This window comes from Dermochelys coriacea, chromosome 4 (genome assembly GCF_009764565.3).
Source record: "Dermochelys coriacea isolate rDerCor1 chromosome 4, rDerCor1.pri.v4, whole genome shotgun sequence".
NCBI classification, from domain to species: Eukaryota; Metazoa; Chordata; order Testudines; family Dermochelyidae; genus Dermochelys; species Dermochelys coriacea.
Genome location: NC_050071.1, coordinates 130,876,796 through 130,890,274, shown reverse-complemented (window position 1 = coordinate 130,890,274; position 13,479 = coordinate 130,876,796). Strand labels below are relative to the sequence as shown.

Genomic DNA, 13,479 nt, shown 5'->3' with positions numbered 1-13,479 from the left:
AAAGGAGTACCTGTGGCACCTTAGAGACTAACAAATTTATTAGAGCATAAGCTTTCGTGAGCTACAGCTACATCGGATCGGTTGCATCCGATGAAGTGAGCTGTAGCTCACGAAAGCTTATGCTCTAATAAATTTGTTAGTCTCTAAGGTGCCAAAGGTACTCCTTTTCTTTTTGCGAAACTCTGTTCGATGTCTCATTTGAAAGGCAGCACCTTTAGCAAGCAATGCAGTGGCCCTTAACACTTTGCCGTGGCATAGGACCAGTACTGATTGAGAAGAAAAAATGTCACTTGCTTTCCCCAAAATAGTGACCAGCACTGAGCCTGCTTAGCCTGTGAGATCTGACAAGATAACAGTCTGAGGTGCTAAGGCTTCAAGAATCAGGAGAGTGCATTGGGAAATCTTGAGTCCTGCCACCAATGTTTTTACACCATAGGGACTATTGCTTCAGCATCTGGTTAGTAAAAATCCAGGTGTTGATGCTGTCAGAATGTACTGAGTTGCTAAGAACATAGTGGATGCTCCTTTTTCAATTTGCTTTAGCGATGGGGTGTTTATCTATTTTAAATATATTCTCATAGAAAAATTGGGCACATACACATTTTTATTTGTAGGTAGATTTAGGCATTCCCTTCCTCTTTTGGAAAATATGTGCAGGAGTTTATTCTATTCTGTATAGGGCCTTAAGCCACCCTCCTCCTCATCGTGTCTGAGCGTTTAGTTCTGGTGAGCCAGAGCTCATTCAAAGTTCTGCTTTCCTCCCATCAAACCAAGCATAGTCTGGAATCAGGAAACCAGTTGTTTTAGTTGGATGAACTCTGCACAGTGGCTGGTGGCATCTTTTCCAGAGCTTTATAATGCTACAGTCTTAGAGTGAAATTGGAGGGATGCTTGGAGCCATTTCTCTCTACTAGAGTGGGGCAGGAAACGGTTTTCTCATCCTGAGAAAACTTTCAAGATTTCCACATTTTTTCCTGTTCTGGTTCGGGACAAAAACCCAACGTCTTGAGAATTTTCACAATCTGACCGTCCAATACAAATTTTGGGCCTAGTTAGTTGAAACATTTTGTTAAAATTTTCACCTTTTTCATTACAGTTTTTTTTTAAATTAATTGGTATTCTTGGCTTAAATTTAAAACAAATGGTCATTTGGACCCTGAACCCTCCTTATCCCTCCCAGATTTTTAGTTTTGAAATCCCATTTTGTAGCTTTTCCCCCTAAAATGTTCTTGAAATGAGAAATCTGTGAAAACTCTTTCTTGCGAAAAGGTTTGCTTCTGACAAATCGGCATTTTCTGACCCCCAGAAAATGTTTAATTGAAAAATTCCTGACTGGCTCTACTCTCTGTTGAATCTGTTTTAGGTAACTTGCTTACTGACTTATCTCTAGTTCTTAAATAATGTGGTGTTGCTGTCTTTGTGGTCATCAACAAGCAGTTTTGCTGTCTTTTAGTGGCGACTGGTCTGACACGTGCTAAACGACTTTGCAGTGTATACAGAGGCCTTCGCTCTCAGAACAGTCACTCTCTGTCAGATGCTGCAGTGAATTTCCCAGTACCAGAGGGCTTTCGGATATTTAGCCAGAGTCTCATGTTTGAGATAATGAGCATTTTGGCACAGGCTATCTGGTCCATTCATGCCATAATTATTGGGACAGGCCAGTGGGCTTCACAATCAGACAGGACACTGTCAGTCCAGTCTAATATATTTTTTGAATGAAAGGCATTGAGGAAATGGATGGATACTCTCCATTGGGGGATAACATGAAGGCAAACCAGTTATTTACAAATCTAACTCACATCATTCAAGAATTTGGCACTGAGTCAACTGTAGTGGTTTCTGTTTCCCTGCAGACATAAACAATGACACTTACAATTTCCTGCTTGTACGGCTCACACTGCAATGTCTCTCTATAGGGGAAATGGCTAATTACTTATTAAACCTTGTACTGTTCTCAAACTGGGTTAAACATTGACTGCCAGAAGTTCAAGGGGAATCCATGTTACTACACACATGAATCCTGGCATCACATTTTCTCGGAGCTATTCAAACAGGATTAGGTGACGGGGAACTGCATAAATGCAGGGGAACAAACAGGATATTGGTTTGCATTGTAAAGGCATGGAAGTAAATGCCTTTGTTTAAAGCCATAGGTTTTGGATATGACTGTGACTGGTGAATATGATGGTTGTTTTGTTTTGTTTTTATTACAGAATAAGTGAATGAAACTCTGCTCTGCAATGTGTCTAGTTTGTCTTACTGAAAGTCTTGGAGTGAGGGAAGGTTTGGCTGGGAAGTCCACTGGATGCACAAACAAGGATTTGCCTAGCTGGGGAGCAATTAGCAAAGTGGACCACAGTAGCGCACATGGTAAATTTAGGCTAGATTAACCTTGAAAGCTTCAATTTAGGTCTGAACCAAAGCTGATGGGAAGTATGCAGGTCTCTTCAGTTTGGAGAAATGGTGCCTGGTACTGCTTCCACTAAAGTCTGTGGGAGTTTGGACGTTGATTTCAGTAGTAACAGGATTGGGGTCTTGGAAGAACAGAATTTTTAGTGAGATTTCTCTCTCTTTCTGTCTTACTCAAGCCAGAAGAACATCTTTACTAGCGATATTTAGACTATTTTCTGTCCTGGCTGGAAACAGGAGGTTAAATAAACACTTATCCAAACATTTCCAAACCTTACAGATTTGTTTCAATAACATTTCTAACCTCCCCCCTCAACCCCCCCCCCCAGTTATTGTATTCAAAGTAGATTGTCCTTGTGAATCTTAATGAGAAGGACGGATAGTATAGATCAGCGGTTCTCAAACTTCATTGCAGCACGACCCCCTTCTGACAACAAAAATGACTACATGACCCCAGGAGCGGGGACCGAAGCCTGAGCCCACCTAAGCCCCAGTGCCCTCGGTGGGGAGGCCAAAGTCCAAATGCTTCAGCCTTGTGCGGGGGCCTGTAAACCGAGCCCTGCCAGCCGGGGCTGAAGCCCTCGGGCTTTGGCTTCAGCCCCAGGTGGTGGGGCTCGGGCATTGGCCCCAGTTCCCAGCAAGTCTAATGCCAGTCCTGGTGACTCCATTAAAATGGTGTTGTGACCCACTTTGGAGTCCCAACCCACAGTTTGAAAACCACTGGTATAGATCAACCTACCTAGACAGTTAGATCACTGTGGTATCTAATCTCAAACAACACCTGCTGGCCATCCATGTGTTATGTATCTGAAGTTGAATTTTAGCCCATTGGAGCAAAGATTGTAGTCCTCGGTTTGACACAGCGCTGAGCCTACTGATGGCGGTCAAGAAACAATAAATAGCATCTTTGCCCCTACACTAAAAGAGGAAGCATTCTAGTGTAAGATGTCTGTCTCCTCCAAAGTAATTGGAAGTAACCCTAACTCTCCTCTGTGTTGGCTGCCTCAAAGCCTATGGATAAAGTTATTGTTTTTCACAGCTGCAAACATTTCCAGCAACACTTGAAATTGAGTATTGCCAATGCACATTTAATTTAATAAGATGGTAATTGCATGTTAAATAAATACCAACCCATTATTAAAATGTATGCTCAGAGGATTTAAAAAGCATGTAAAATATGTATCTCCTCAACTGTTGCTGAATTGCAATAAATCGATGCAATAATTAAGTGCCAATTGTTTAATATACAATAACTATTTTATAAAATCTCAGTGCAATGTATATGTAAGGGACTTAATTGAATGGAACATTTTCCCAAACATTATTTTTTCCCCCCATATGTTTGGAGCTACCAGTGTAGAAAATTTATGGGCAGCAGCGACTCAGAAGGCCAGGTATTACTCATGTAAAAATATGGCAAGTACTTCTTGTGCTATCAGTAAATATACATTTCCTCAGAGAAGCAGTTCCTACTGCAAGGATGTGATAGAAAGGAGAAACTTATCATCCCTTTGCATTAATTAGTCAGCAAATATTTCCATTGAATCACTTTATTTTAGGTCCTACTGCATAGCCATAATCTGCGTAGGCTTAGATGAATAAGTGTTAGTCAATAGTTTATTAGTCCCAGCAAAATCAATGAGATTACTCATGAGAGCTGGTGTGGAAATGACTTTTTTTCCCCTGCAAAAAATGTTGGCTTTTCATTTTGGTTTCCAAAAACTTTTGTTTTTTGTCTTTTGGAAAAAACACAAACACGTTTGTCCAAAATTATTGCTGGATTCATGGATTTTAAGGCCAGAAGAGACCGTTAGCTCATCTAGTCTGACCTCCTGCATGTCACAGGCCAAAGAATTTCCCCCATTCCCCTTGTATTGAGCTCAATAGGTTTTGGCTAATGTGTATCTTTCAGACAGGCATCTGGTCTTGATTGACGATATCAAGAGCTAGTGAATCCACCACTTCCCTTGGTGGTTTGCTCCAATGGTTAATCACTGTCAACAACAACAACAATTACCATTATGGAAAATTTTTACTTTTAACCAATCCTCCCCACCCTTTTTTTTTCCTTTTTTTTTCTTTAAACCATTTCTACTGCTCACATGAGTAAGTGCTCACTTCTGGGTGAAATTCACCTCCGTGCCGAGGGTCAGCACAAAAGTCACCCTATCCTTAGATCATACGGTCTTTGGGGCAGAGACCATTTTTTTAGTCTGGGTTTGTACAGTGCCTAGCACAGTGGGGGCTTGGTCCATGGTTGGAGCCTGTAGGCATTACCACAATAAAAACATTGTGTAGAGACTTTAAGTGGTCCATAGGACCTATGCTGGCTTTCTGCACAGGGGTGAGTTTCACTTAAACATGAGTCAGTGTTGTACAATCAGGCTTTGTAAGTGAGGAATTCCCCAACTTTCCCAAAGCCAGTCAGCAAGAACAGGAAGTGGCTCCTAGAAACAACTACTGGGATGTGGGTAAGTTGAGAACTCAGGTTTCGTGCAGGCCGTTTGCACTTCAAATAATTTGATAAGATAATATAGTGGTGGGTAAGGTATACGTACCTAGACAGACATGCTGATTTAGAAGACTGTATTTATGGGAAAAGATGTATTTTGGCTACTGGCAATTGTCTACATGACAATTTTGTCATTATTGGTGGATTTCACTGGCAGATCACATACTGATTGTGTATATGATGTTCCCTACATCCTATGTTCCTTTTATTTGTTTATTTTTCTAAGGTACGGGTTATTTGAGTGTCCCATATAAGAAAGGGTTGCTAATTTGCCAGCGTAGGACTTCAAAAGAAATCTTATCTTCATGGAAAGTGAATGTTTAGTATTAAATAATAAAAGATACGTAACCCACCGGGCTCTTAAAACTTATTTAACTTCTTTATAAACTTTATAGTACAGTACATGGATATTGTAAATTACTTTCTATTCCAAGAAACTGTCCAAGCTGGTTGACCTTCTTTGGAATTTCCTCTTTGTAATTATGTTTAATGTGTTAATAAAATTCACTTTGAACTGTATCATGGCAAATGGTCTCCTAGGACATGGTTCAGCACTCGTGTGTTCGCCATATGTAAAGTTTGAGTAAGAATAGTTCAAGGAATAACAAAGCTGAGTCCAAACAATTGTAGGAGTGGCACCTCCACCCCAGGTTAGCTGTAAAAGGGGTCCATGGGAAGTAAGGAATGTGGAGTGGGAAATCATTTAGCCTTCATTTCTAGTTGTCACTAAATTATAGCGCTAAGTTCAAGTCATTATCAAAACACGATATATCTAGATGGTTTTCACAGAGAGTCATAATTCATGTTTAGTACATGTATGAGTCGAAGGAGAGCATGAACTTTGCAGCTCAGTCCAAGGAAACATAATTACGTGTGTGAGCTTTTTTTACTGTGAGAAATGCAGACAGTACACCACGGGACACTACACCATCATGTCTTAAATACTTTTCGAGAAGTTTTTTCACTGTTTCCCAGAAATGGCTACTCACTAAAGCAAAACATAATTTATATGATCAAGAAGTAACAACCGCCAGCAGCTCAGAGTCTGTCAAGACTGGGGTGTGGGGAGAGGGGTGGGGGGAGGAAACTGGAATGCTTGTGAAGCAATGTCATCAGCAGAGCAGCAAGTGAAACTGTTTCTATGGTATAGGATAGAGCGTACTATAGCGGGATATAAATTGAAAATTGCCCAGCTGTTCAGTAAGACAGGTGTAAGATCTGTCCCTTTATAAAATGGAACAGAACGGGGATTCCAGTTGCTTGTATTCCTAGACAAGGCAAATAAATCAGCACATATGTCTGCATATATATGAGTTGAAATATTTAAACAGAAGAAGCAATGTTAAAGTCCCTCTGTGCTTGCATTAATTTAAACAACAAACGTTTGTGTCTCTCTGGGATGGTCGTGTGTGTGTGTGTGTGTGTGTGTGTGTGTGTGTGTGAAACAACAACAACAGTAAAAAACTTGGTGCTAAGTGAAGGATCTAGAAGGGATTATTTAAATTATATTTTAAGATTGGTTGCATGCTGGGCCTTGGAACTCCAGGAACGATCTCTTCTAGTAACTACACTGGTTTGAATGTTATGGAGAAAATTTATATTTAGTTTATATTTGAAGAAGGAGTAACATTGAGGCACAAATGGAGGAGGCCACATTCTTTTCACGCCTTCCTCACAAGTCAGATCCAGGGATGCCTTACTAGTGAAACTGGGGCGGGGAGGAGGGGGGAATTAAGGAAACAACTCTCGCCAGTTACTAGGCTCAATATAGGAGTAACTGAATAAAATTCAATGGCCTGTCTTATGCAGGAGCTCAGACTAGATGATCATACTGGTCCCGTCTGTCTTTAAAATTTATGAATGAATCTATGAACTCATCTGCACCGTCCCTAACATGGTGTGTTAAAAGGGTCTATAGCAGGGGTCCCCAACCCGGTGCCCGCTGGCGCAATGGCGGGGTGTCTGGTGCCCGCCATAGTCTTCTGGGAATAGGATTATGCTATTCCCACAGAAAGGTTGGGGAACACTGGTCTATATAGCCTTTGTTGAATGGAAAATGTAAATATCTGGGCGGAGCATGACTGGGGGGCAAAAAGGACCCATCCATGACCAAAGCCGTGGCTCTGTATATATGGCTTACGTCACTGAAACTGTAGTGGAATAATCACCTTGCCTAGAGGGCTCAGCATTTTCATACCCACAGAGATATCAACCCTCCCTAATTCTCTATAATCTTCCTGGTTTTTACATGTAATTACAAAAATTACTAATTCAGGTTTAAACCTACTAATTTTTCAAGGACACACTTTTTTTTTACATATAAAGAATGTGTGTGTGTGTGACTCATCACCACTGGAGTCCAACGAACTGAGCAAATAGTGCTGCAGGGGGCGTTCTTCTCCCATGCACAGTGAGGGTTGGACAGGAGGGGAGCTGCTGGGATTCACTGTCCAACCCCTGGCTGTGTTGTGCTCTCACTGCCCAAGGTGGGCTCTGCTGGACTATGTCAACACACAAGTGGGTACTTAGAACTCTCCAGCAGGGCCCACCTGGGGCAGTCAGAGTGCACCCACCCCACAGCGTGGGGCTTGGGCAATGAATCCAGCAATGCCCCAACCAGAGGCACTGGAACAGGGAGGGGGCAGGGGCCATCGCCCTCCCACTTTTGAAAGTGGATGGGTCTGGTGCGTCCACATTTCGCCACGAGTCCGGCCCCAAGCCCTTCTTCTTCCCCCTGAGGCCACGCCCACAGTGAGCCAGAAGCTGGAGCCCCGCCCAGGTAAGAGCTGCCAGGGCAGCTGTGGGGCAGCTGGGAGGCTTCACTTGACCCCCACCTCCCCTGGCAGGTGGAAGGACCTGGGTTCCCGGCCCAGCTCCAGCGTCTGGCTTGGCTGGGAGTTGAGGCCTTGGGGGAAGTGGAGGGGCAGGGCCATGGAGGGGGGTGGGGCCTCATGGCCCCCCTACTTTTAGGAAGAATCCGTTGCCCCTTGCCCCGACCCCTTAGAGGAGGAGAAAGAGGAGTGAAGGGGAAAGAACATGCAGAAAAGAAAGATAAAGAGGGAGTAGTCAGAACAGATAGGCAATGTCTACACGACGCAGCTTTTAGCGATACGGCTGTGCCATTACTGCTGTGCTGCTCAGAAGTGTGCAATGTAGCCGCTGTTTGTCAGCAGGATGCTCCTGCTGACAAAAAACTTCCACCCCCAACGCGTGGCATTAGTGTTGTTGTGCTGCTCACACTGGTGCTTGTCGACAAAACTTCTGTCTTTCGGGGTGGGGGGGCTGTTTTTAACACTTCTGAACAACTAAAGTTTTGTCTTTCACTTGCCAGTGTAGACAAAGCCTAATCTAGTCTCTTCCCCACTTCAGGAGCTGCAGAGGAGAAGGCTCTCACGCCAACAGCATTTGGCATACATTGCTCCGGGTTCTTGTAGGGACCAGTTCTGAAAAGGGTTGAGTACCCTCAGCTCCCATTGACTGTAATGGGGATACAGGGATTTCAGCACCTCTTGGAAGCACCCAGCAGCACCTTGCAGGATCAGACTCCTTGTCTGCAGTTAAGGAAGATAAGATAATCATCTGTGGTGCTGTCTCAGTTTATCTCTTGCTGCTGATCCTCTCAAATCCCTAACTAGGCCAGTTGCTGAATTGTTTGCGGGATGCGAGGTAAGGCAACTGTTACAGCATTCCTTAGTGTCCCCTTCCATTAGTGACCAGGGCAATGAACTCAGCGAAACAAGGCTTACAGAGGGGATTCAGTTAGACTGGGCAAAACTTTTCAACCAAAATTATTTTCTGATGGAAAACAAAGATTCAACAACACCAAGCCGTTTTGTGAATTGGTGTCATTTTTCACCAAATTGTTGTTCTGGGGGAGAACCCAAATTCCTGAAAGAACGGAAATAATTAATTTTGACATTTTATGATTCTAAACAACTTTCAGTTCAACTACATTAAAATACTAAAATCTAAATAAAATGCTTCATTTTGGTTCAAACAAAATCTTTCATTTGACCCCGAATTATTTATTTATTTATTTATTTATTACTTTTCAATTTGCCAAACATTTTGAAGAAGTTTTGTTTTAGGTTTGACCCAAAATTATGCGTGCTCTTCCCCCTCCTCCCCCCTCCCTTTTTCAAAATTGGTCACAAACTGAAAAATCCGTTATTTGCCAGGTCTAGATTCGGTGCTCAGTTAACGGAAGATGGAACTGCACTGCACTTGAACTGTCAGATAGAAGCAGGACTTAGCTACTCCCAAGCAGCAAATGATCAGCTATGCACTTTTTAAATATACCTTTTAGAGAAGAGATTTCATTTCTGTTGGGAAGCTGAGATCTCGATAGTAAAATGGTTCAAACTGCCTAGCTCAGTCGAGTCTGTGTAACTGGAATTCGGTGCATATGAGAGGTTCCAGGTGGTCTCTTTGCAAAATATGTTTTACCCCTCCCTATCTCCTCCCCAAATACCAAAGTACAAACATTGCTGTGAGGTGTGCCAAAGTGTATCTCAACTTGAAAAAAGAAAAGGAGGACTTGTGGCAGCTTAGAGACTAACAAATTTATTTGAGCATAAGCTTTCTCATGAAAAAGCATGAGAAAGCTTATGCTCAAATAAATTTGTTAGTCTCTACAGTGCCACAAGTCCTCCTTTTCTTTTTGCGAATACAGACTAACACGGCTGCTACTCTGAAACTTGTCAACTTGAAAAGCATTCATCTATCACCATTGCAGTCCCAAGGCAAATATGTAGCGAAATAAGACCCAGTAGATTCCTGCACATTAAAAAGAAATACAGAGACCCGTGACAGAACACCAACATGTGATTCTGCCATAAACATCTCTCGGAGGTCCAGCTCTCTGCAGCACAGTGACAGCCATGAGCGTGTGAGCGCCTCTGAAGCTTGTGGTATATGATGATTCCAGAGAGAGAGTGCTGCTTACACAGAGAGTTGTTTTTATTATTAATAATGGATAGGTAATAAAATGGGACTGCTTACCAAATACATAGGGACATGCTTTTAGCTTGCATTGGACGCCTCCATGCCCTGGAATTGCATCCTTCTGAGAATAGCATGCAGCTGCACCCAGGGAAATGCATAGCTGCAAAGAAATTGGACATTTTTATTCCTCCTCCTAATATGGGAGGTGCGGGGGGGGGGAGGAGAAAGCACTTGAGGGGCAAATTTAAAAGTGGGGTAGGTTTAAAGGACAGCACAGGATTTTTTTTTTAAAGCAAGAAAGGCTCTGGGAAAGGCTCCCATGTGTTTTTAAACCACCAAAAAGGTCTGCGTATAGATCTTATGACAGTGGAGCGATCCAAAAATTCCTCAGAACGAAAGGTCAGTCAGAGGAAAAAATGGCATTCGGGAGGACCAAGCTTATCACTAACCGAGTCATGTGACGGATCCAGAGGCAACTCCGCTTGCCATCAGGAGAACCGCATGTGCAGTCTGCCTGCAACAAGCCGCATGACGCCACTGGAAACTATCTTATTCCTCCCAGCCTAAAAATTTGTCAGGAGTCAAGTTGAATGTTGGAAGGAAAAGGTTTTTGAAGAAGACACTGCTGGGAGAGCCCGATTCCCCCTCCACTGTCCCCAGTTGCCCTACACCACACATTCTTCCCTAACACTACTTATAGGCCACTTTCTGATACCCATGCTCACTTTGAGTAGTACCTTGCTCTGCAGTTGATTTCAGTGAGGTAACTCATGGAGTTGAGGTTCGACTCAGTTTGAGTAAAGTGGCAGAGTCTGCATTTAACATAAAAGGGGACTCTAAAATTTGATGCAAGATGTCAGCTAGCGTGTAAACTTGTGTGGATTTTGCCCCCCTTACTCATGAAATAAGGTACTATGCCATGTGAGGACGGGTCGCAGAACTTGGGGCTAGGCTTCAGCTAGTGTAGCTCCACTAAAGCCTATGCCCATAACTGATCACTGACAATGGGTGAATACCGCAAATGTCTGGAAATGGGGCTAGACTCAGGTCAGCCTCCAAAAGTTCTGATGACTTTTTGAAGCTTCTCCAAAGTGTCCAAACGTTTGCAGTTTGCAAAAATTGACTGGACTTCTGAGTTTCTCACAAGAAGGGCTTTGCTTGTAAGACTTCCAGTCCTTAAGGTCCTTGCTGGAAACACACAATGGCAGCGTTTCTTATGGTATTTTGATATCCCTTCTGGAATCAGGGGGGCAATGTTACTTGAGAGACCACTTCTCCTATTGGCCTGCTTACAGCAGGTGATGGCTGAGGTGTGCTCTAACTACCATCACCTGGAATTTGGCTTTCCAGGACTGGGGCTCTCAGGTGAGGGTCCCAGCCTTTGGGACTTGCTCTTGGCAGTTCACCAGAGCCCAAATCTATTGAATTCCAAGGCCTGATATGAAGCCTTTCATTGACTTAATCAGGCTTTTGATTAAACTCATTCATTATTTTAGGGCTAGCTCCTGACACCTTTACTCATTTTGAATAGCAGCCTAACCCATCTGCAGTCCCACTGAAGTCAATGGGACCCACCAGCTGAGTAAGCGTGAGAGAATCTGACCCCTAGTCACTATGGAGCCTGCCTTACTCATGGTGATGAACACTCATGCAGATAGTCTCATTGCAGTAACAGGATTTGCTCTTATAAAGAAATGCGTACCACCATGAGAAGGGACTTCAGCACAGCTCCCATAGGGGTCAGGTCCTCTAAGCCGCTGTTGTGAGATGGTGAGCAGCCTCAAACCCATTGAAGCACAGAGGGGATTGAGGTCTCTCAGCACCTCAAGTCATCAGACCCCATTAAAACAGCTGTGTCCTTATGCAGGAACAGGACACTTATTGACCTCGGCTGTTTTTGAAATGTTCTGAGAAAGAGCCTGGCTGTTATACTGGTAGGGGCTATAGAAGTTCATAAATCAATGAATCCAATAAAGACAATTATTTAATTAAATAAAGAAACATACTTGAACATTTTGGCTTTGAATTTGGTTCTGTAACTAGGGGACAGCTGACGGTGTGGGAGACCTTATCACTCTCCCACCCCAGCCTTGTAGTTATCATTATCATGCAGCACAGTATGTTCAAGTTGTCACATTCCAGGACACCTTGTTATGCATGAAACTATCGCCTTGTACCAGCAGGAAACATTCAGCAGTCAGGTCAGTCCAATGAACTTGTCAAGGGAAGGTCGAGGCAATGGATAAAAATATCCCGAAAATTCACTTTGCATATAGGCGATGTTAACATGTCAGGATATCCTGTACCTTGTCGTTAAGTAAATGCTACCCAGCACATTCTTTGTGTCCTAGAACCGTTCTAGTGTATTTTTATGATTCCTGCTGCTGACAAAGCCCATCTGGTGACTATTAAAGGGAATTGCTATACATATAAACATAAAAGGATTATAACTCCTTGTTTTAAGTACCAATGCTGTTACGAATTTTGGCTTCAGGATTCGTTATGCTTAAAACAACCAGTGATCTGGGTATTGGGAACCAGTTCCCCAAGACATAGAAAAGGGGTGGGGTTAGAGCAATGTGATAAGAATGTCTAAGTTCTGGATTCAAACCCTCCATGGGCTGATGGTATCTTCTTTGTTGTATCTGTCTGTTGTCTGTTTTTTCCATTTTGATGTAATCTCTTTTCAATAAGTAACTTTTGTTATGTTTGTACAGGGCCCCTCTTCATGACCGGTGGCTTCTAGATGCTACTGCGATAGAACTAGTTCTGATCATATTAATTTTTGTTTCTCTTTCCCATTCTTTGTTAGGCCCACCCAGAATTGCTGATAAAGTAATCCACCGTCAGTCCGTGAGGTTAGGAAGAACCATCAAGCTCCTGTGTCCAGTAGAAGGTGACCCACCACCTCTGACTATGTGGATGAAAGATGGACGGACTATCCACAGTGGCTGGACTAGGTTCCGGATCCTGCAGCAAGGACTGAAAATCAAGGAGGTGGAAAGTGAAGACGCGGGAACATACATCTGCAAGGCCACCAACGGCTTTGGCAGTATGAGTGTGAACTACACCCTTATTGTGATTGGTAAGTGCCGCAGGAGGAAATGTAAATCTTGCCTTTTTTAATGGTAGTGGAAAAGTTTGATTTCTTTTCACCTGGCAGTGATTGCAGGCCCTCTTTGCTAAACATTTACTGACCTCCACTTAAATGGCCCATTCCAGTGTTTGAGGATGGCTAAGGCTAGCTACAGTGCTACACATTTCTTGCATTGCAATCAGCAGCCGCAAGATAAGATTATGGAGTGCCAAAGGTTACAAATAAACAGAAGTGATGCAATAATCACTAGGGCACAGATCACAACGAATTCCACACAGGAAAGGCTGAGTGATAAGGAGAGGTCATGCTGATCTTTATGTTTGCTGCTGGAACAGGGTAGTTCTCAAAACGAATTTTAACAAGCCCATATTAAAGGGCACAACAAGGGGATTTGTGCAGTGAGCAGTTGCAGACTATGCTAGGAATAAATCTAGCTATAGTGAAACTAGGCACAGAGCTAACACTGGACCTGAAGGGTCCCAAGTTTCCAAAGAATCCCCATCAGTGGGCTCAGGAT

At 43.1% G+C, this 13,479-nt stretch overlaps 1 protein-coding gene across 3 annotated transcripts in view; it reads left to right on the top strand.

Annotated features, from left to right (window-relative positions):
• The window catches only part of FGFRL1 (fibroblast growth factor receptor like 1), a 245,202-nt gene that overhangs the window by 105,824 nt on the left and 125,899 nt on the right, over positions 1-13,479 (top strand). For all 3 annotated transcript variants that reach the window (XM_038400871.2, XM_043512689.1, XM_043512688.1), the window contains exon 3: positions 12,678-12,950. In XM_038400871.2, the coding sequence (XP_038256799.1) occupies positions 12,678-12,950 (273 nt within the window). The remainder of the gene's footprint in view (positions 1-12,677; positions 12,951-13,479) is intronic.